Genomic DNA, 22,666 nt, shown 5'->3' with positions numbered 1-22,666 from the left:
TGAGAATTTAAACTGACTGCTGGGAGGCACCAGGTCCAATGAACAAATCAGTCTCTAGACCCAAGTTCTTTCTTTCATTGAACTTTCCTATAAAATTCACCCTTTAATCCTATCCTCAGGAATTTCAGAGAACAGAAGAGGAGGGTAAACTCTGATAAACTCACTGGTACTAAAGTAGAAGGAGGGACTACCCCGTCTCCCTCCCAGGGGTTGCAACTGGCAGTGTTCCAAAGAACTGAGAAAAGTCAGTGCTTATGGTAGAATGGGAGCTCAGATTCCCATAATGCCTCAGAGTCTATGAAACACTTCACCTGACAACTCTGGGAGGCAGGGAATGCAAGTGTTATTTCCATTTTACAGATGAGAAAATTGAGGCTCAAACAAAGAAAGAAATTTCTTCAAGGATGGCCAGTTACTAAGCTCTGAGCTGGAATTTGATTCCAGATTTCCTGCCTCAAGGATTCTTTTCACTGTATTACATTGCCCAGTGAAAGGATCACCAGTAGTAAAACTTCATAGCTACTGGGGCCTTTGAGGTGCAGGAAAATGGGGACCACGGAGTTAGCTAAGTAGTCAATGATTACTCCTACCAGTGTAGATGATGTGAAGATGAAGGGAGAGATCTGAGCAGGGCCTGGCAGATTCATGATTTAAGGATTTTCATCCACTTTTGACTACAAGGGATCTTAAAATCATAATAGTTAGCATTTACATAGTATCTCATTTTAACCTCAACCACCCTGGGAGGTAGATCCCCCCCCCCCAATTTTAAAGATGAGGAAAGGGGCAGCTAGGTAGCGCAGTGGATAGAGCACCAGCCCTGGAGTCAGGAGAACCTGAGTTCAAATCCGGCCTCAGACACATGACACTTACTAGCTGTGTGACTCTGGGCAAGTCCTTAACCCCAATTACCTCACCAAAAAAAAAAAAAGAGGAAACTGAGGTAAAGAGAAGTTAAGTAGCTTGCCCAGAGTAAGACAGCTAGAAACTGTCTGAGTCATAATTTAAACTCAAGTCTTCCTGACTCATAGTCCAGCACTCTAGCCACTTTACTACCTAGCTATGTCTAGAATACAGACTTCATTCTAGAAGGGACTTCAGAGCATAAGATGTTGGCGGTATAAGGCTCCAACCTCTACATTTTACCAGTGAGGCCCAGAGAAAAGTGACTTATCCAAAGTCGCTCACCTGCTAAGTAGTGGAAAAAATGGGACTAGGACCCAAGCCTCCTGATGCCCTGTTGAGGACCCTTCCCCCAGTGTCATGCCGGTGGGTGCTGTAGGGGGTGTTCTGTGAGAGGCGAGTATCCTACATAGTCCAAGGAGGCTCTTAGAGGGTGAACAGCCTCGGACACAGAGTCCACTCAGGCCAGTCCTGAGGGAGGGGTGGCCCAACCTTCCCAAGGAAAAGCATGTGAAGTCTAAGTGGCCTCCCATGCTGTGTCTCCACATGGGCAGATTCCATTATAAGGCTACTCATCAAAATCTAGCCCTGCCTGTAGTTTGTCCTTCATGGTTAGGCTTCCTTCCTCTAAGCCTTTGAAATCTTGTCTCAACAAGAGTTGGGCCCAGGTGAAAGGCAAGCCCCAGGAGGTTGAGATGCGGCCTCTAGATCAGGTTTTTTTCACTGTATTACACAGTTTTCCTTCCTGGGCTGAACACTGAATGTCAGAATTAACATGGAGTCACAGTGGGAAGGAGTAGGAATGGCCTTCATTTCCTGAGTGCTATATGGTGTCCATAGCACCTTTCTCAGAACAATCCCATGAGCTAGATAGGACCTGGCCTACAACATCCATTTTACAGTGGAAGAAAGAAATGAAGTCACCTGCCCAGAGTCCCACAAATTGGTAAGTGTCAAAGCCAGAATGCCAGAGCTCCAGTCCAGGTTTCCTAAATAGAAAATCAATTCTTTCCACTCCACCATTGCTTCAAATATTAGGAAATATAATGTCACCCATAGAAGGGACCTCAGAGGTTATATTGTTCACTTTAACTTAACACCTAGTCCAAACCCCCAACATTTTACCAGTGAGTCCCAGAGAAAAGTGACTCGTCCAAAATCTCCCACCTGCTAAATAGTAGAAAAAAGGGGACAAGGACCCAAGCCTCCTGATGTTCTGTTGAGGACTCTTTCTCCAGTGTCAAGCTGGAGGGTGCTGTAGGATGCCGTGTAGTCCACTCCCCCCCCCCCCTTTTGTTCCCAGGCAGAAATTTGAACTGGGCCATAACTAGGAATTCTGTCCCCTGGGGCAAATATACTTGAGAGGTACAAGGGAAAGAGACGACAATCCATCATGGTCAGTTGTAACCATCTTCTCCACAGCTATTAAAATAAACTTCCTAAAGCAGAAGTCTGACTGTGTCATTTCCCTCTGCTTAGGAATCTTCAAAGACTTTCCTTTGCCTCTACAGTAGAACACACATTTCTCAGTTTGACATGTAAGCCCTCCACAATCTGCCTCTAGCATGTTACTTTCCTTATTTGCTCCTCATTTCAGCCCGTCTTGCCCTCTGGCTGTTCCCTAAACTTGGTATTCTACCTCTCAATCCAGGCCTGGGATACAAACTCCCTCATCCCCGCTCCCCAACTCTTAGGATCCCTAGCTTCCCTCCAAGGCTCAGATCATATGCTGCCTCTTACAGGAAGTCTAATTCCCTCTCCCTCCTCAATTTGTTATTTAAATACTTTTCTGTTTGTATATTGTATCCTCCAATAGAATATAAGTTCCTTGAAGACAGAGGCTTTGCATCTTTAGTGCCTTGCAAGCAGTAAGTCACGTGTTGCTGTTGTTCATCATTTTAGTCATGTCCGCCTCTTCATGACCCAATTTGAGGTTTTTTTTTGGTAAAATTACTGGAGTGGCTTGCCATTTCCTTCTCCTACTCACTTTATAGATGAGGAAACTGAGGCAAACAGGGTTAAAGGACTTGCTCAGGGTCACATAGCTAGCAAGTGTCTAAAGCTGGATTTGAAGTCAGGTCTTCCTGGCTCTAGGCTCATCCGTCTATCCACTGTGCCACCTAGCTGCCCTAAGTCATGTGTGCCTTACTCATAAAGCCAGCATGTGAACCTGGAATGTCCAGGCCAGTGCTTTTTCAAGTGTATGGAGAAGAGTACTTTTGTGCTTGTCAGAATGCTTTGCAAGAGTTTTGTTTTTTGTTTTTGCTGGCAGATAGGTAGAACAAAGGGAAAGGAATAGCATTGCCAATTTTACCTAACTTATTTATTCTTGCCCCTTGATTTACTTGTATGACAATCAGAGCGCACTTTGAAAGCTAAGGATAGCTTTGTTTCCCTAGCTACCACATAGTTCCTGTGGGAAGAGTGCCCAAAAAGGAATTTTGAGTATGCAAATCGACAAGCAGGGATTTAACAAGAGCTACAAGAAATTTTCTAATGCCAAGGAGGATAGGAACCTGTAGTCAGCAGCAGGTAAAATTATTCAAAAGAATAGAGCATTTTAGCCTAGGAGTTTCTGCTGGCTTTTTCTGGTTGCCCAGCGGAGAGTAATGACTCATAGTCTTCACTTGCCACATAGAGGCTTACTAGCCATTACACCCAAGCAAATGGTTGCAGAGACACCAGATAATGTGGTACCTCCACTGGTCTGTTGGTTGCTGAACTGCTTTCTATTAACCTCAGGAGAAACCACCATTATAGTTGTAAGAGAGGACAACATACAAGATGAAAATCACCATCACCACTAAGCACCTAAAAATAACACATTACAACCAAAAGCAAGGAAGTCAAACAGCCATGTTAAAGTCTTTAAAAGGCACTTCTGGGCTCCAGGCTCCAGTGTTAGACAGTTCAGTAGTACAATTCACGTCTTTAGTTCCAGTGTGTGTGACTTGTCCTGTATACTGGGAGGGAAGTGCCACTGAAATTCCTGGGAAGAGGGGAGCTGCTCACAGGCTTGATTAGATTTCTTCATCTTGATTTCCCAGATGCTCCACAGACTGGGAATGAGAAATCATGCATCCTATGGATCTGTTCCCTGCTCAACTCCAGCCAAGCCCCCAAGTAACTCAAGGAAACCCAAAGACTTGTGACATACAGCCTTCCCTTCCTCTCCTCACCTGATTTGGCCTGTCCCACAACCAAATATACATACACGTAGATATGTACATGCACAAATGTGCCTCGCACACACACTTGCATATATGTGTGTGATGTGAACACATGCCTGTATGCACATAAAGGCATGTATGATATAACTACATTTGTACTCATAGACATCTGCCCCCACACAGCCTCAGTCTCTCTCTCTGTCTCACACACACACACACACACACACACACACACACACACACAGCCTCAGCCCAGCTGAAGCACAATTCCTTAAGCAGGAATGCATGGGTTGCATGGGTACAAGAAAGAAGGAAGGGGCAAGGGGAGGTGGTTTCTATCTTCCTTGCATTATTCCTGTCATTCGGGTTTGGTTCCCTGAGTTCCTCCCCGTTTCCTAAGGATGACCCGAAGGTGGTGACCAAGATAAGGGGGAGATGCTGTCCTCAACAAGCATTCTTCATATGTTCTTCCTGCCCTTGGTCCCATCTGGGACCCTGCCACAGGTGTTAGGGGAAAGAGGCAGAAGTCCAAGCACGGGAGACACGGTGCAGAATTCCCGCGGAGAGTCCATGGAAGCATCCAGAAGCTTAAAACTCTTCCTGAGGCTGAGCAGGAGGAAATGGGGCTGAAGAATTGGCCACATCCTAGCATACTCTGCCAGTGGCCATCGGGAAGTCTCAGGCAGGCCGTGGGGAGGGCCCTGGACAGACAATTTCTACCTGGTCCAGAGCCCCATTGGGTCATCGTTGCCTATCTCTACCCCGTCCCGAGTCATCTGTACAGTGCTGTTAGGGGTCAGGTTTGAGGAAGAGTTACCATGGAAAGCTTTCCTGCCCTGTTCTTATCATCAAGGGAGAAGATACCCAAATGACCTAAGTCAGTTCATTGGATAAAGTTGGAAGGTCCCTTAGAAATAACCTAATCCAACCCTCTCAATTTACAAAAGGGAAAACTGAGGCCAAGAGAAGGGAAATGTCACACAGGGAATGAGTAGCAGAGCTCAGATTCAAACCCAGGCCAAAAGTCTGACTCCAAATTCAGGGCTGTTTGCTGTAATACAATCTGTGACCTTCTACTTCCTAAATCCAGGCACTGCCTGCCCAAGGCTAATGGGATTGGGCTCAGTTTTCCCTGAGCATTGAACCAGAAGTCCCAAGCTCCAATGGGCACCAGGGGAGGAAGAAAAAAGGTGTTCTTGTGACATAGCTCCTTCCCAAAGGATTAGGGTTCTCCTGCCCCTTTACAGTTTGATTTAGTGGGCCCCATGTGTCCTCACTGAGTCGGATAGACCCCAAGCTCCCTGCCCTGGGCCAGCTCATCATCTAAGCCTCGATGGGCCACAGTCCCATCCACGGCCTAGGATGTGACTGTGTGTGTGTGGTGGGGGTAGAGGATGAGGCATCATATCAACCGCTCCTCAGGTGGCACCTTGAGGACACTGTCCATTTCTAGCCGGGCTCCTGCCACCTCCTGTTGGCTGGGGCTATAGGTCCCCTCCGACTGACGCCTTTTCCGGGCTGCAAGGACCCCTGAGAGGAGGCCAATCAGGAGCAGCAGAAGGCAGCCGCAGGCCACTGGTACAACAACTTCAATCAATGGGAATGGGAACAGCATGACCGGAGGCCCCTTCTGCAAAAGACATTAACAGGAAGAAAAGAGACATGAAGGCACCAAAGGCAAGGAAGAGTTGGCCGTACATTGTCCAGTTTCCTTGGGCCTTGGGAGTCACAGAATCATAGGCTTTTATGATTGGAAGGGACCTCAGGGAGCATAAGATCATGGGGTTTGGAGAAGGGAAGAGACCTTTGAGATAATCAGAGTCCAGCCCTCTCATTTTTTTTTAAGGCAATTGGGATTAAGTGACTTGCCCAGGGTCACACAGCTAGTAAGTGTCAAGTGTTTGGTCTGAGGTTGGATTTGAACTCAGGTCCTCCTGACTTCATGGCCGGTGCTCTATCCACTGCGCCACTTAGCTGCCCCTAGCCCTCTCATTTTAGAGATGAAGAAACCAAGACCCAGAATTGTAATTTAATCCAACCCCTGCCTTACCAGTCATCCAGCCTCTGATTGAAGACTGCTAGTGAGGGGAACTCCATGACCTTACAAGGCACCCTGACTTGTTAATTATTAGGAAATAATCAAAAATCTACCTTTTCCTTAACCTCCTAGTTTTTTTTTTTTCCACCTCTGAAGCTAAGTAGAACTCCATGATAGAACTTGAAATATGCAGACAGTAATGAAATCCCCTGAGAGTCTTCTGGTTAACCAGTCCCCCTACTTGCTTTGACCAGTCCTTGGATAGTACAGTTATCTCAGCCCCTCCCTATCTGGGTTGTCTCTCTATAAACAGGCTCCAGTTTGACAACATCCTTCCCAAAATGTGGGGCCCACAACCAAACTGGTTCTTGAAACAGAGATCTGACAAGAATGTTGGGACTATCACCGGCCTCAAGCAAGACACTGTGTCTCCGTCTATACGGCCTAAAGTCCCATTAACTTTTTCAGCTGCCAGACCCATTTTGAATCTGAAGTCTACTAAGACCCTCCAGGCCCTTTTCACATGCCTTCTCCATCTTATACTAGGGCAGGTGGGCATGGTTCACAATTATACCCCTTCAAAGCAAGTCAGAAGGCAATGGCCAGTCTGGTTTGTTTAGATGTACATTTATTTCCTCTGCCTCTGCCTCCCTAAATCCCACCAGAAGAAAGCAAGAAGCAGAGAAGTACAAATTAGGCTAAGGGCCTATCAGGCCCTATTAGCCTATCTCCAAGAGTCCCCAGAAGTCATTGAATGTTAGAGCTGGAGGGAATTTTGGGAAAAAGAATGGAGTTGTGAACATGATTCTTAGGCCAGGGCCTTATAACCAGGAAGGAGGACACAGGCAGGCTTTTTGAAAGGTGCCTCTTGGAAGGAAAGGATTCTAACCTTCCCCACCAAAAAAAGGGGGTGGGGGGAAGGTTTGCATGTCCTTGGCCAGGATCAGACCCCCATTTAGAATGATGTGTCCAATTCTGAGTGACACATTCTAGAAATAACAGTGACAAGCTGGGATCTACTCAGAGGAGGCAACCTTGAAGGTTGTCCCACTCAGGGACATTTCATTGAAGGAACTGGGGAAGTTTAGCCATTTAACCTGAACAAAATACTTTGGGGGACAAAGAGGATGGAGGGCTGTCAGGGGACAAAGGGATTAACTTGCTCTGCTTGGCGTCTGAAGGCAGAACTAGAAACAATGGGGGAGGGGAGAAGTTACCAAAAACCAGATGCTAGTTCAAGGTAAGGAACCATTTTTGAACACTTGATGCTGTCTCAAAGTGAAATAAGCAGCCTTGGGAGATAGGGAGCTCCCCATCCCTGGAGGTCTTCACATTGAGTCTAGATGACCACTTGTGAAGAGTGATAGAGGGCATTCCTGCTTGAGAGGAGGCTGGCATGCCCCCAGATATCCCTCCTAGCTCCATGATTCTGTGGTCCATCTTTATAACCACAAGTTATTTGAAGACCTAGGAGAGGAAACCCCCTCTCTAGATGCCCAGGGCATTTTCCTGTTATTCCTCTGCCTTCTCCCTCCCCCAGATTCAGACTCATGCCCTCGCCCATCTCATCTGCCCCCCTGCCATGACCCTGAGTAATCTCCTTCCCTTTGCTTGGGTTCAAAGTCTCAGCCCTTCCCAAGGTTGTAGTGCCAGCGGGTGGGACTGTGGGCTAGCTCTCTCCCCTCCCTCCACAGTGAACATCCCATGAAAAACCAGATTGCTGCCAAGTCAACATACTAACTTCTCTATATGCATCTCCTTTCTCACTCCTATTCCCACAACTCTCATCAAACTTATGCCAAATCTCCTCAGCCACCCCTCTCACTCCCTCAAGGCTTACAGCCCAGGGCCCCCAACTCACAGCCACATCACAACGGCGGCCCCCAAAACTACTACTGCAGATACATTCAACCTCACTCCCGGCTGCTTGGCAGGTGCCACCATTCTGGCAAGGGTTGGGTTCACACTCAGGGCCTTGAATTTGACACCTGGAATAAGGAAGAAAGCAAGGGCTAACACAGTACTCTCCAACCCCAATGCCCTGCTGCCTTTCTACCTCCCAGAAGACCACCCCAGCTATCAAAGGTGTCCTACGTGGACTTTGGGGGAAAGTGAACTCCCAAACCCTGAAAATGTTCAAGTAGACTTTGGATGAATGGTTGTCAAGGATGTTATATAAAGGAGTTATATTTCCAATAAGTGCTGGCCTAGATGTCCTTGGAGGTCTCTTCCTGTGCTAACATTCCATGTTCTAATAGTCTAAAGTCCCTTCCAACTCTTACATTTTGGATCCTAAGGTCATTTCTTACTCTAAGACTATTTAATCTTGTGTTCCTAAAAGGACCCTTTACCAAGGGAGAGGGAACAGTCAGCATCTCAACCCCATGACCCTTGCAAGGGTGAGTGTTATCCATGACCCTCCAACTGGCTTTGGAAAGGGAATACCAAAGCCATAAGGATTGAATTTCATACTTAAAATTTGAAGGGACTTTAGAGATTATCTAGCCCAAGTTACTCATTTGACAGATAAGGGAAATGATGAGAAATGACCTGCCCAAGGTCACATACCAAGTGAGTGGCAAGTCTCAGACTAGGAAGAAGACATCATAAGATCATAGACTTAGAGCTGAAGGGTACTTTAGAGGTCAAGAATCAAACCCTCTCAGGGAAGCTAGGTGGCGCAGTGGATAGAGCACCAGATCCTCCTGGACCTAAGTTCAAATCCGGCCTCAGTCCAAACACTTGACATTTACTAGCTGTGTGATCCTGGGCAAGTCACTTAACCCTGATGGCCTCACTAAAAAAAAAAAAAAAAAGAGAGAGAGAGAGAGAGAGATTCAAACCCTCTCTTTTACAGATGAGGAAGCAGAAGCCCAGAGAAATGAAATGACCTGGCTGAGGTCCCACAGGACTAGAACCCAGGCCTCTTGGCTTTTTCGGCAGCACCTTTTAGATCGGGCTTTGACCAGTCAATTTCTACCACTGTTTGATGAAACTCTCCCATCTGCCTAGATGTGCTGGAGCACTCATTTGTGGACATGAAAATCTAATATTCATATCTTCATTTCAGAATGCATTCCTCATTTTTTTTTCTTCACTGCATATGAATATATTAATTGACAGCCCCACTGACACAACCAACCTCCTTTATCCCTTTGACAAAAAACCAAACAAACAGCTTTTGCCATCCCCGGTTTCTGCCATTGTCTCAGGACCCTGCTAGATGACTGAGGCTAATCTTTTGACACTCATTCCCTGCAAAGCCTGGAAAGGGCTCGGTGACAACCTGCAGGGGCTTCCTTAGCCCAAAGGAAAGAGGAGCCGATGGCAGCGTTTCACACACTAGGACAGGCCACCTGGGGAGATGCTTCAGAGTGGGCAGGCCTAGTGGGGAAATTACTGGGTTTAGAGTCAGAGAAGCTGGCTTCAAAGCCAGGCTCTGTCACTTACTGCCTTGGTAACTGGCCTGTCCCCTCTCCAGGCCACAGCGCTAGGCCAAATGACCTCTACGGTCCCTTCAGCTCTAAATCCCATAATCATCTGATCTTATGATCCCTCCAGTTATGCTTCCTAGGCAACAACCTGCCTTGACTGGGTAAGGCAAGCTTTGTTTGTGAGCGCCTCAGAGGCCAGGGACCACACAGAACAGGTTCCCTTTCTCCCTCAGCTCAGATTCCTCTCTTCCTGCCTTGGGACACTGAAACATGTTTTCCCTCACTTCATCATCAGATCCCAGCAGCACTGGCTCCCAGCCTTCCCCTTCCTTCTCCTACCTCAGGCCTGTGTAGCCCATCGGGCAGGTACAGTTGGCTCCCCAGGGCCCATCAGAACAGTGACCTCCATTCAGGCAAGTGAAATTGTGGCCACACTCATCTGGTGGGAAGGACCACCTAGGAAATAAGCATAACATCAAAGAACAGAAGTCTTAGAAGGGATTTTAGAACATAAAATGTTAGACTAGAGAAGATAGAATGTCAATTGGAAGGGACTGTAGTACCTAGAACAGGTTGTTGGAGTGGGAAGAGCCCTTGGAACATGGAATGTTAGAATACAGAAGTGAGGATGTTAGAGCTGGAAGAAATCCTAGAACACAGAATGTTAGAGAAAAAATAGAATGTCATAGTGGTAAGGGATCCTAGGACGTAGTAGAAGAGAGAAGGCAGGATGTTCAAACTTAAAGGGATGCTAGAACATGGAATGTTAGAAGAGAGAACACAGGATGTTAGAGCTGGAAGGGACCCTAGAATGTAGAATGTTAGAAAAGATAGAATGTCATAGTTGTAAGGAACCTTAGAACATACAATGATAGAAGAGAGAAGATGAGATGTTACAACTGGAAGGGACCTTAGAACACAGAATGCGAGAAAAGATAGAATGTCATAGTTGTAAGGAACCCTAGAACACACAATGTTAGAAGACAGAAGACAGGGTGTTACAACTGGAAGAGACATTAGAACAAAGAGGAGAGAAGGTCCCAGTTGTAAGGGGCCCTAGAACACAGAATGTTAGAGCAAAGAGCACAGAATATCAAAGTTAGAAGGGGCCTTGGATATCAGCTAGTGCAACCCCTTTACTTTACAGAGGAGGAAACTAAGCAAAGAGATTGAAGGCTCCTGCCCAAGGCCACACATCTAGGAAACAGGAAGACCAGAAGCAGGACTGTGGCTGAGCTCTCTAGACTCCAGGCACCACATCCTGAGCCTCCCAGCCCAGGTACTTACTGGCAGAGGGGACCACTGAACTCAGGAGGGCACAGACAGGAGTAGCTCAGGACCCCGTCCACACAGGTGGCCCCATGCAGGCATGCGTGCTGGAAGCAGTCATCCACATTGCTCTCACAGTCCTTCCCCGTGTAGCCTGGGGTGCAGTGGCACTGGTAGCTGCCCGGCAGGTTCCTACAATGGCCATGGACACAAGGAGCAGAGCCACACTCATCCACATCCACCTCGCACCGAGGGCCATCCCAGCCGGCCCTGCAGGCACAGCTAAAGGCATTGAAGAGGTCCTGGCAAGTGCCCCCATGGAGGCAGGGTTCCACCGAACACACGGGGCTACCACAACAGCCCAGCTTGATGTCATCTCCACCGTCCAGAAGGAACTGCTCCGGCTGGGGCAGAGGCCCAGCGAGGTGGACAAAGGGCAGGTCAAGGCCACCAATGGTCACACGGCCTAGGCAGCCAGTGAAGTTTTCTGCCAAAACAACCTGCACGTGGTCGTGGAGGAAGTCCAGGCTCCCTGCCTGGCCCCAAAGGGTCATGTTCCTGACCCCATCAAGCTGCAGCAACCAGCGAGAGATAGAAGCTGCTGGCTCCTCCATGGTCAGGGTGACCAGGTGCCATGCCCCGTCGGAAACGGGCACCACGCCTCTCAAAGTGGCCCCCTCAATGCTGTTCCCACTCTGGATGGACGTGGCTAAGGAGCCATTGTGGATGGCCACCCACAGAGAGGCCCCCTCCCCAGCTGCTTGCAACAGGATGGCCTCAGGATCCCGGGTACGGAAAGCCAAGGAGAGAGCTGCAAACTCCCGTTTGGCCGACATATTGTAGCTGGTGAACACGGCAGGTGGCTGATCTTGGAATGTAGCATTGGCCAAACCTAGGGGACAGGCACAGAGCTCTGTGAGCAAGGGTGAGCCTGGGGGCCAGAGCTAGGGTCTACTACCTATTTCTTCCTGGAGCGCCAAAGGTTGTGTCTGGCTGGGGCAACCCAGGGTTAGGGGGTGGAGAATGAGTCATCCTGAAAGTGTATGGGGCCCAGACAATCCCTTAGTTGGGAAAGGGAGACCTGGGAAATCCACAGCCTACTGGATGTGAGGTCTAAGGATGCCCTTGAGTTATATTTAACACATCAGGCTAGGCCAAAAAAGAGGGGGCACAGGGCCCAGGCAGTCTCTTGGGGCTGTGAGCAAGCCTGGCTTAGGGTGCCTTAGAAATTGTGAGGTCAAGATCATCCTTGGAATTTTGGTACCCAAACTATTCCCAGGGGTATGCATGGCCCCAGAATCTCCCCAATCAGTATGAGATCCCTTTGAAGATACAGGGCACAGGCTGTTCCTGGGGAGAAGAGGGTCCAGGGCCCAGGACATTCCTAGAGGGTATGATCCTTGGGGCCACCCCTAGGGGACACAGAGTCCAAGCTGTCCATGCCAAAGAAAGGTGAGTATCCCAAACTCCTTGACCTGGCATTTGAGGCCCTCTATAATCCATTACCACTCTGTTTTTCTAGGGTTAATTCATATTATTCTTTTCTAGACTCTTTTGCACTCTAGTCAAACAGGAACTGTCTTTTGCCTTTCTCTGTATCTCCAGCACTTAGCACAGTGCCTGGTACATAGTAGGTGGTTAATAAATTTTTCCTAACTGACTGACTCCCCTCACCGTCAAATACGCATTGTGTTCTTATATTCCATGCCTTTGCTTATGCTGTTCCCTATAACTAGAAGGGCGCCCCTCTCCTCCTCTTTGCCTCTTGAATTCCTAACCATGCTTTAAAATTCAATCTTAACACTACTTCTATGAAGCCGTTCTTATCCCCCTAAAGGTTGACCTTACTCCTCAGATATCCCACAGCCCTTTGCACCTCTCTGCTGCCTTTATCACATGTCCTGTCGCTACAGGATCAACTAGAAACTCCCCTGTTTGGCTTTTAAAGACCTCACGACACGGCCACAGCCTGCCTTCCCAGCCTTCTTAGACATGACTCCTTTCCACACTCTGTGGGCCAGCCCCACAGGCCTCTTGCTGTATTTATCCATGACACTACATTCCTGCAATGCAATGCTGTCTCATCTCCTTCTGTTAGCATCCCTTCCTTCCTTCAAGACTCAGCTCAGAGGCACCTTCCAGGAGCTTTTTCTAATCCCCTCAGCTACTATTTTTGTTGTTCAGTCATTTTCAGTGGTGTCTGACTCTCTGTGACCCCATTAGGGGTTTTCTTGGCAAAAATACTGCAGTGGTTTGCCATTTCCTTCTTCAGCTCATTTTTAAAGGTGAGCAAACTGAGGCAAACAGGGTTGAGTGACTTGCCCAGGGTCACACAGCTAGTAAGTGTCTGAGGCCAGATTTAAACTCAGAAAGAGGAGCCTTCCTGACTCCAGGCCTGGTGCTGTATCCACTGCACCGCCTAGCTGCCCTTTCAGCTATTATTGCCTCCCCCCAAATCACCTTGTATCTAGTTTGTATTTACAATAATAATAACAAAAATTATTATTATTATTATTATTATCATATCTAGCATTTTTATAGTGCTTTAAGGTTTTCAAAACACCTTGAATACATGTTATCTCAGTCTTGTGGAGGTACATATTGGCTCACCCAATAGAATGTAAACTCCTTGAGGGCAGAGACTTTTTTGTTTTTTTGTCTTTGAATTCCTAAGGTTTAGCACAGCCTGAGACATAGTAGGTACTTAATAAATGCTTAGATGATATAATATTAAATATTTTATTCTGTGCTTATGTTGTATCCCCTGATTACACTTTAAACTCCATAAGGCTAGAAACTGCATTATCCTTTGTCTCTCTCCCCACCCCCGCAGTGTTGAAGACAGAGCTCTGCACATAGTGGGAGTTTTAAATGCGTTGAATAAAATGATTGAATACGAATGAACCGAATGGAGTGTAGAGCTTCAGATATTGCTAGAGGTGAAAGGATGAGCCAAATAGTTGTCTCTACTCACAGACGTAACCATCAGGAACCTCAGCACAGATGGTAGCAGCTGGACAAGGCTGGTCCTGACACCATAAGCGCTTAGCACACGTGGGCCCGGTAAAGTTGTGGGGGCAGCTGCAGATGAAGTCATTCCAGGTCACAGTGCATGTCCCTCTGTTGTGACAGGGTTGAAGCTGCAAAATAAACCATTCCTGCAGAGCCCAAAGGTACGCACACCTCCCTCACACTAACCCCTTCCCGGGAAGGAATGCTAGGGTTTTTAGCCCCATTGTACAGAGAAGAAAACAGAGGCCCAGAGAAGGGAGGGGTGGTGCCAATGGTCTGTCCTACAGCTAATCCATTTGTTCCTAGGTCTCGGAGGTACCGATGAGCAGAGGGAAGGCCCTCAGTCACAACCCCTTTTCCTCCTTAGGCCCTGGACAGGAAGCTTAGGGCTGGGTCAATGAGGAGCACAGCCACCTATACTGAGGACCAGGGGCTCCCCGTCTCCCAGAGGTCTCTGGGAGCAAAGGAATAGCCTGTCTACAAACTGGATGCTAGAACTGGACATTAACTTTAGACAAACTTGGATCTTGTCAGAGAAGTTGTTGAGGTAAATTCCTGCCCAGTAAAGGTTAAACAACACAATAAATAGCAGCCCTCGATTCTATTGTCCTTAAAACATTCCCAAAACACTCTCCACAAGCAACGCTTTGAGGTAGGTAATGAAATATATCTCCATTTAATAGATGAATAAACTGAGGCTCAATAAAGTTGTGACTTGCCCAAGGTCAAACATCTAATAATAGGGCCAAGAAGCAAGCTCAGGTCTCCCTACTCCAAAGCCAGCATTCTTCCCACTTCTTCGCCCCTCCTATATGTCGTCCAGGGTTCCTTTCAGCTCAGGAATGCTCTATAATCCAGTAGAAGGAAGAGGAGGGGACCCCTCCTGGCAAGAGGGAGATTTCCTGTTTGGTGGAATCAGTAAAAATAGCCCCTCCCCAAGCAGAGATACGGCAGGAGATTGGGCTAACTCCACTCCTGGAGTCCTCACAGAGTGAGAAGGCCAGGAAAGAGTCCAGGCCTGGGTCCGCTCAGTCTCTGGAGTCCAGACGCAGACCTGGACGCTCTGGGTAGGTCTGTCTTTCTTAGGCTAGGAGTCTCTGAGGACACACCTACCCCTTTCTACCAAGCCAAGCCAGGTTGATGAGGATGAGTCTGATGAGGATGGCAGGGTAGACTTGCTGTCTGTAACTGGGAGCAAATTTCTTTGCTTCTCTAGGCCTCAGTTTCCTCATCTATAAAAAACAGGGGGGTAGACTAATAATCTCTAAGATCCTTTCCAGTTCTAACATCCTGTGGCCTCGGGTCTCTTCTAGCTCTGACATTTGTTATTCCATGTTCTGATGTTCTAAGTTCTAATATCTCTTCCAGCTCTGATATCCTATGTACAAAAGTCAAAGAACTCTTAAGTGGTACACTCTCCTCAGAATGTATACATGCATTCATACACACATACACACACGCACTCACGCACGCGCGCACACACACACACACACACACACACACACACACACACACAGACCCACCAGCCACCTGGCTTACTCACCCTGCAGGTATCTTCAGAGACACAGCCCAAAGCAAGGTTGCTGGCCTGTCCTTCATATACTTCCCCAAAACTGGTCCAGTTTCCTGGGTGAAGGAGAGGGAGGAAGTCCAGGCGAAGGCTGTTAAGACGAATGTCCTGCAGGCAACCTTTAAAGTTGCCACCCCAGCGCTCAGCCCAGGCTGGTAGGGCCAGACCGCCTACGTGGACCTCATAGCTGGGGCCCAGAGGCGGCCCTCGAAGCTGTCCAGGGCCTAAGCTGAGGGTCACCAGGTGCCTGTGTCCATCATCCAAGCGTCCAGGAAGGGTCACCACTGAAGTGTAAGCTGTCTCCACGTGGACCTCCCCTCTGGCCAAGAACACTGTGTAGGTGGGCAGCGAGCCATTGGTCATCTGCAGCAGTAGGCCCGTAGCCTCACGAGTACGCAGAACAAAAGATACAGTGAGGTTGGGGCCTGGTGCATCTCTAAGCAGGAAGGAGGCCACACTGTTGGAGCCCCCCAGGCCGAAGGTCCATGCTGGTGGCTCTGGGGAGAAAGGAGACAGCAGAGCAAGCCTCAGCAAGCTGGAGTGGTCAACCTGGGGAAGGATACCCCAAAGGGGAATGGGGTCTAGCTTTGGGTTTCATAGAGACAGTCTCCACCGTTGGGGTTTGAAGTAAGGAAACACTGTCCCACTTCTCAAGAAACCCCAGACTGAAGAGGAGAGGCACCACCCTCACCTTGGGGCAATCCTAACATTCTGGGGGCTCAGAGGGTCAGGGAGGGACATAGCCCCTGGCCTCAGGGATCCTCTATCTGAAGTGGGAAGATATGGCCCCTGGACTCAAGGAACCCTTTACACCCAGTATTCCTTGAAAGTAGGGGCTATATCTTTCCCATAGACCAAGGGCTTCTGAAACCAGCCCGTTGTTGCTAACCCCCTCCCCAGCCAACTTTGGAGCTCACCCTGGGAACACGTGGGGCCTTCATAAGGCCTAGAGCAGTCACAGCGGAAGGTTGTCCAGAGGTCAATGCAGGATCCCCCATGGTCACAAGGCCCTGAGCCACACCAGTCTGTATGCTCACAGCCCAGCCGTACCCCAGGCCGGCCATCAGCGAGATCCTCGGGCACCAGCATGTGCCCATCCACACGCACGTCCTCCAGGCAGCCCACGAAGCTCGGGGTGGTCCCGGCCCCACCACCCACGTGAACAGTCAGGAAGGCTGGCGAGTCTAGGGCCACCTCTTCTACCAGGGGATGGCTCTTCAGGCAGGGCCCATTCCCACAAGCCTCGTGCCACAGCCTCAGCTCCAAAGCTGAGTGGAGGACCACTTCAGCCCTGTGCCAATGGCCATCACTCAAGGATGGGGTGCTGAGGCTCAAGGGGAGCTCAGTGCCCTCACTCCTCAGTATGGCCCATAGGGTGCCCTGAGACAGCTCCAGCCTGAGGCTTTCCACAGTGTCTCCTCGGGAGAACAAAAGTCCATCAGGCAGTGTAGTTCGGAACCTCAGTGACACAGCTGGCTGCCCAGGCCCATCACCCACAGGCAGTGCCACAAGCAAGGAGCCACCAGTTGCCAAGGAAAAGGTAGTATATTGGGTGCACGTGGGCCCATGAAAGCCTGGCAGGCAGTGACAGGTATAGCTATGGGCCCCCGCCTTGTAGATGGGGATGCACTGGGCCCCATGCTGGCAGGCATGGCCTTCACATCCAGTGAGCAGGACAGAGCAGTCCTTCCCACCCCAGGTTGGGGGGCAGTGGCACACATAGTCATTTACACCATCCTCACAGGACGCACCATGGAAACAGGGCTCAGATGCACAATCATCAACATTGACCATGCACAATACACCTGTATAAAGAGAAGGAATGTCAGCCCATAGACATTGAACCCCAGAATACCCCTGCTGGAAGAGTCTGAGCCATATTCTACTCCATCCTTCTACCCAGTAGAGTAATCAACTCCAATCAATCAATCAACAAACATTTATTAAACACCTTCTTTATGCCAGGTACTGGGGATACAAATTTTAAAAATTGAAACAAGTCCTATTCTCACATTTTATCCTACTCTCCACAGCATCACTAAGAAGTGGTCAGACACTGCTTGAATAATAGAAATAACAATCTTTTTGTTTTTAATTTAAAATCCTTTTTTTTTTTTAGGCAATTGGGGTTAAGTGACTTGCCCAAGGTCACACAGCTAGTAAGTGTCAAGTATTTGGTCTGAGTCCAGATTTGAACTCAGGTCCTCCTGACTTCAGGGCCAGTGCTCTATCTACTGTGCCACCTAGCTGCTCCTTAAAATCCATTTTTAAAGATACCTGCTTAATGGTAGCTTGGGCTGGGGACCCAATAGACTTGTTCTAATTATCTCTAGAGGGTTAAAATTAAAATATATCTAATAATAGAAATAACCCCCATCCCTATAATATTTTAAGGTTTACAAAGCACTGCCTTCACAACTCGATGAGGTAGGAATTATAGGCATTATTATCCCCATTTTACAGATGAGAAAACTGAGGGTTGGAGAGATTAAGTGACTTAGCAATAGTTACGGAGCTAGATTCAAACCCGAGTTTCTTCTCACTCAAAGTTAAGTTCTTTTGCCTCTACTCCATTCATCAGCCACCAAGGGAGTGCCAATCAGCACTAATTATTAGGAAGTCATTCCTTCTTTTTTTCGCCAGACCTGTCACTTCATTGGTATCATAGGCAACGGTCAGTGGGGAAGCATCCTTCACCAAAGCAGATCAGTATCTCCTCCATAACTTAGAGGTCCAGACAGTTGCCCAGGGACACTGGGAGGTTGTATGACAGGTATAACTTGAACCCAGGTCTTCCTGACTCCGGGGCTAGTTCCCTTATCCAGGACACTATCTTGTTGATGCATATCAGGCAAAATCTACCTCCTCGTGACTTAGTCTGAAATGTTTCATGGCAAAGTGGATAACCAGAAAGACCCAAGAAATTCAGCTCCCATTGAAGACACACACAGGCTGTGTGACCCTGGGCAAGTCATTGAATCTTGCCATGCACTAGCCAACTCTCTAAGAAAATAAGTTAACAACCTGCACATGGCAAAGGGTATTTCCTCACCTAGGAATTCCCTATGTCAGTGGAATCACAAGTCTCATCCTTATCTCTATCTCTGTTTTTAGAATTGGAAAAGCTGTTAGAGTAATTCAGTCGGTAAACATTTATTAGATCCCTACTATGCGCCAGGTACTGTGCTAAACACTGAGGATACAAAGAAATGTAAAGGCATTCCCTGCTCCGGAGAGCTCAGTCTAATTAGTGACGTAGATGCCTGCCCCTCCCCTGCACTTTATAGATGAGGAAACTGGAGCCCAGAGAGAAGTAACTTGTCCAAAGTCATAGAATCAAGTGGCAGATCGGGGGAAAATAAAATATTAAACAAGAAAAGAGCCTAAATTTGAACCCAAATTTCTAACTCCAATCCACTCCACCTGCTGTTCCTTGCTCTGCCCTCTAGAGATAAACAGGACGAGCCTATTGGGTCCCCAGCCCAAGGAGCCATTACAAACCCTCCTGCCCCTAGCCCTGACGCCCAAAGTCGGGAGCCCTGAGTGCTGTCTCACCACTCTTGAGTGGCCCAGCGCCCTCAGTCCAGGGCTGGGCTGAGCTGGGATGCTGTGCTCCTCACCAGCCTCCTGTCCCCACAACAACATAGCTCTGCCTGACTCGCACCAAGTCCAAACCAAACCTGAACACAAATCCCAGGAACAGACGCTTTTAGAACTAAAGCGCACCTTAGAGATCATCTAGTCTGAGCCCTTCGTTTTACAGATGAGGAAACTGAGGCCCTGAGAGGGGGGAGCGACCCGCCCAAAGTCACATAGGTAGTGACTGGAATTGTTTTCATTTTCTTTGCTTTTGTTCAGTCGTTTCGGTTGCGCCTGACTCTTCCATTTGAGGTTTTCTTGGCAAAGATACTGCAGTAGTTTGCCATTTCCTTCTCTAGCTCCTTTTACAGATCAGGGAACTGAGGCAAACAGGGTTTAGTGACTTGCCCAGGGTCACACAGCTAGGAAGTGACTGAAGCTAGATTTGAACTCATGAAGATGAGTCTTCCTGACTCCAGGCCTGGCACTCCATCCACTGTACCACCTATTTTCTGTTTTCATTTTTTTTTTCTGGTGAGGCAATTGGGGTTAAGTGACTTGCCCAGGGTCACACAGCTAGTAAGTGTCAAGTGTTTGAAGCCGGATTTGAACTCAGGTCCTCCTGACTCCTAGGTCAGAGCTCTATCCACTGTGCCACCTAGCTGCCCCTGTTTTCATTTTCTATATCACTCTAAAGCTTACAGAGCCCTTCCCTCACAACAGCCCTGGGAAAGAAGCAGTAGAAGTAGGGTGATTTCCATTTTAAAGATGAGCAGACTGAGAGCCAGAAAGCTGTGTGCCCAAGGTTACACAACCCGTAAGTGGCAGGGCTGGCATTTGAACCCCAGTTTTCTGACTCCTGAGCAAACATGCTTTCCCCTACACCAGACTGCCTCCTCTCAGCTCCCCTCCATCACCTCCCAGCAAGTGTTCATTCAGCCTCTGCTTGAACACCTCAGTGATGGAGAACCCCCAATCTATCAGGCAGACCAGTCCACTTGAGAGCATAATTCTGGTTGTTGGAAAGTTCTTGCTTGCAGGGAGCTAAAATCTGCCTCCCTTTCTCCACCTCTCTCTTTATCCTATCCACTACTCCTGGCTCTGCCCACGGTGACCAAATATAAGAACCCCAATCCCTCCTTCTGTGGTATGGTAGCTAGTAGTAACAAAGGGGCCCTGCCCTCCTCCCCCATCCTCCATCTAGTTTACACAGACAAAGGTCAGTGCCCTCCTCCCCCGATCCACTAGGTCAGTCCCACTCATACCTGCCAGGAGCAGTAGGCCCCCCAAGACAGCCCCTGGGAGCAAGGATGTCATCTCACCCCCTTTGCAGACATGGGGGCCAGGAAGATGAGGTGACTGCCTGGGTAGGGCACTGGGCTGTGGGACCAGCCAAGTCGAGGGAGCTGAAGGCCAGGGCAGCTGCTCACCAGGAGCTGAGCTGCAATGAAGGCTAATCCAGCTCCCCTTGACCCGCCCCATCCCTCCCATCTCCACTCCAGCTGGTTCCCATCAGCACTGACAGACATGAGAATGCTCGGCTTAGGTCTTCCCTCCCTTCTTCCCTCCCTCCCTCCTCCACATGAGGTCTGCACAGCCCCAGCTGGGGAGGGACTGAGGCAGGGGGCAGTGAGCAACGTAAAAAAAGCGACTGGACACCCTTTCACTATGCCCTTCTCTAGGGTAGGAACAGAGAGCTGACCCCTGTACCCCTACCCATATGAAGGGAGGACTGATATCAACTACTTCTATTTCTATAAAGCTTTATGATTTGCAAACAATGTCTTCACAAATTATCCTGTGAGGTAGAAAGTAACAATTACTATAGAATTGCATTCAAATGCCACATCTGATGTTTATTACCTGCGTGTCCTTGGGGAAATCACTTCCCTTTCTGGGCCTCAGTCTTCTCATCTGTAAAATGGGATTGGATTGGATGGTTTCTGAGGTCCATTCAGCTCGAGAGCTTTGATCTCCATTTTACAGAGAAAGAGACTGAGACTCAGAAAGAAGATATGGCTTTTTCAGGGTCGTACAACTAGTAAGTCACAGAAACAGGAATTGTCATTTTAAGAGCCAAAGGTCCTCTAATTAACCATCTCATCCAAACTCTTTATGGTACTGATGAATAAGCTAAGATCCAGAGATGCTAGTCATTAAATAGACATCAAAAGTCACACTGTTAAGCAGTGGTGGGGAGGGACAAGAAACCAGGTCTCCTACAACCTTACAGATAAGGAAAATAGGTACGGAGGGGAGCAGCATCTTCTCCAAGCTCCCACAGGTAGTGAGTGGCCATGCTGGGATGTGAACCAAGGCTGCCCTGACCCCCAGGTGTGGGCTCTTGCCGTGATAGCTCGTGCGGCGGAGCCTCAGCCGGAAGCCAGGTCTACCCAAGGTGTGCCGAGGCGATGGAACATCTCCACATCCCTACTACAAAATTTCTCATGTCCCCACTACAAGACTCTCTGGGGCCCACACCCACTGTCCCCAGATATGAGAGGAGCAGTGAGAGAGACAGACAGACAGACAGAAAGGCAGAGAGACAAAAAGAGAGACAGAGAAAGACAGAGAAAGACAGAGACAGAGAGAAAAAGAGACAGACATACAAAAAGACAGAGACAAAAAGAGATAGACAGAGACAGAGACAAAAAGAGAGAAAAAGAGAGAGAGAGACAGAGAGAGAGAGCCCCTGCCTATGACTGCCAAGACCTGGTAAGGAACTGAGGACAAGTAGAGGAAGCAGGTGGCACACAGCTCCCAGGATGGGTCCTCCTAATCTCATTAGGTCCCCAACCCTATTATTACCTCATCCTCTTACCCTGGAAAGCTCCACCTTTCAAAGTACTCCACCTCTTCCCCCATCTGCCTCAATCACCACCCTCCAGTAGACATGGAGAATACCCCCAACATCTCCCAGAGGCAGAAATTCAGAGACAATTAACATGAGAAAGGACATCAAACATGATGGAAACAAAAAGAAAAATCCGATATACCTCAAAATATTTATAGCAGCATTTTTTTTAGTATCAAAGAAATGGAAACAAAGCAGATGTCCATCAATTGGGGAATGGCTAAACAAATTGTATTATATGAGTGAAATGGAATATTACTGTGCTGTAAGAAACAGTGTGTAATAAAGAATACAGAAAAGCATCAGAAGATTTGTATGAACTAATACAAACTGATGTAAGTAGTGAAGTAGAACCTAGAAAAATAAGTATATAAATATATATAGGCACACACACACATAATGACTATAATATAAGTAGAAATAGCAAAACAATTGGAACTGACTGCTATGAAGTTATAATGATCAAGCTTGGCCCTGAAGAAGAGATATGAGAATTCACCTCCCTCTCTTTTTTCAGAGGGCTGTGTGGGTACGGAACACTATCTATGGTGTTAAACTTGGCCAATGTTCTGCTGAACTTTCTTATTCTTTGTTTTTAGGAGAGAGCTCTCTGGTAGGGAAATGAGAGCAAGATATATTGGGAAGTGAAAGTGACATAAAAGCAAATGATATCAATACTTCTTTTACAAAAGAAAAGATATTTATTGACCAGAACACACCAGAAAAGGATAACCAGGATATTGAGAAAACTAGGGACCAAGCCATTTGAGAATTGGATGAACTAGGGATCTTTGGCCTGGAGAAGAGAAGTCTGGGGCCGGGGGGGTGGGGGGGGGT

The 22,666-nt window shown here is 48.0% G+C and overlaps 1 protein-coding gene across 1 annotated transcript in view; it reads right to left on the bottom strand.

The window, feature by feature from the left end:
* Positions 1 to 3,212: 3,212 nt before the first annotated feature.
* Positions 3,213 to 22,666, bottom strand: part of LOC114047001 (protein crumbs homolog 2-like) — a 33,843-nt gene continuing 14,389 nt past the window's right edge. The window contains 7 exon segments of the mRNA XM_027867645.1: positions 3,213 to 5,703; positions 7,973 to 8,099; positions 9,885 to 10,001; positions 10,833 to 11,706; positions 13,789 to 13,954; positions 15,370 to 15,893; positions 16,314 to 17,201. Coding sequence (XP_027723446.1) covers positions 5,476 to 5,703; positions 7,973 to 8,099; positions 9,885 to 10,001; positions 10,833 to 11,706; positions 13,789 to 13,954; positions 15,370 to 15,893; positions 16,314 to 17,201 — 2,924 coding nt within the window. The 3' untranslated portion in view covers positions 3,213 to 5,475.

Source organism: Vombatus ursinus, unplaced genomic scaffold (genome assembly GCF_900497805.2).
Source record: "Vombatus ursinus unplaced genomic scaffold, bare-nosed wombat genome assembly UNPS02014786.1, whole genome shotgun sequence".
In the NCBI taxonomy this organism is placed as follows: Eukaryota; Metazoa; Chordata; class Mammalia; order Diprotodontia; family Vombatidae; genus Vombatus; species Vombatus ursinus.
The sequence above is the reverse complement of the archived record's forward strand: the minus strand, read 5'-3'. Positions and strand labels throughout refer to the sequence as shown.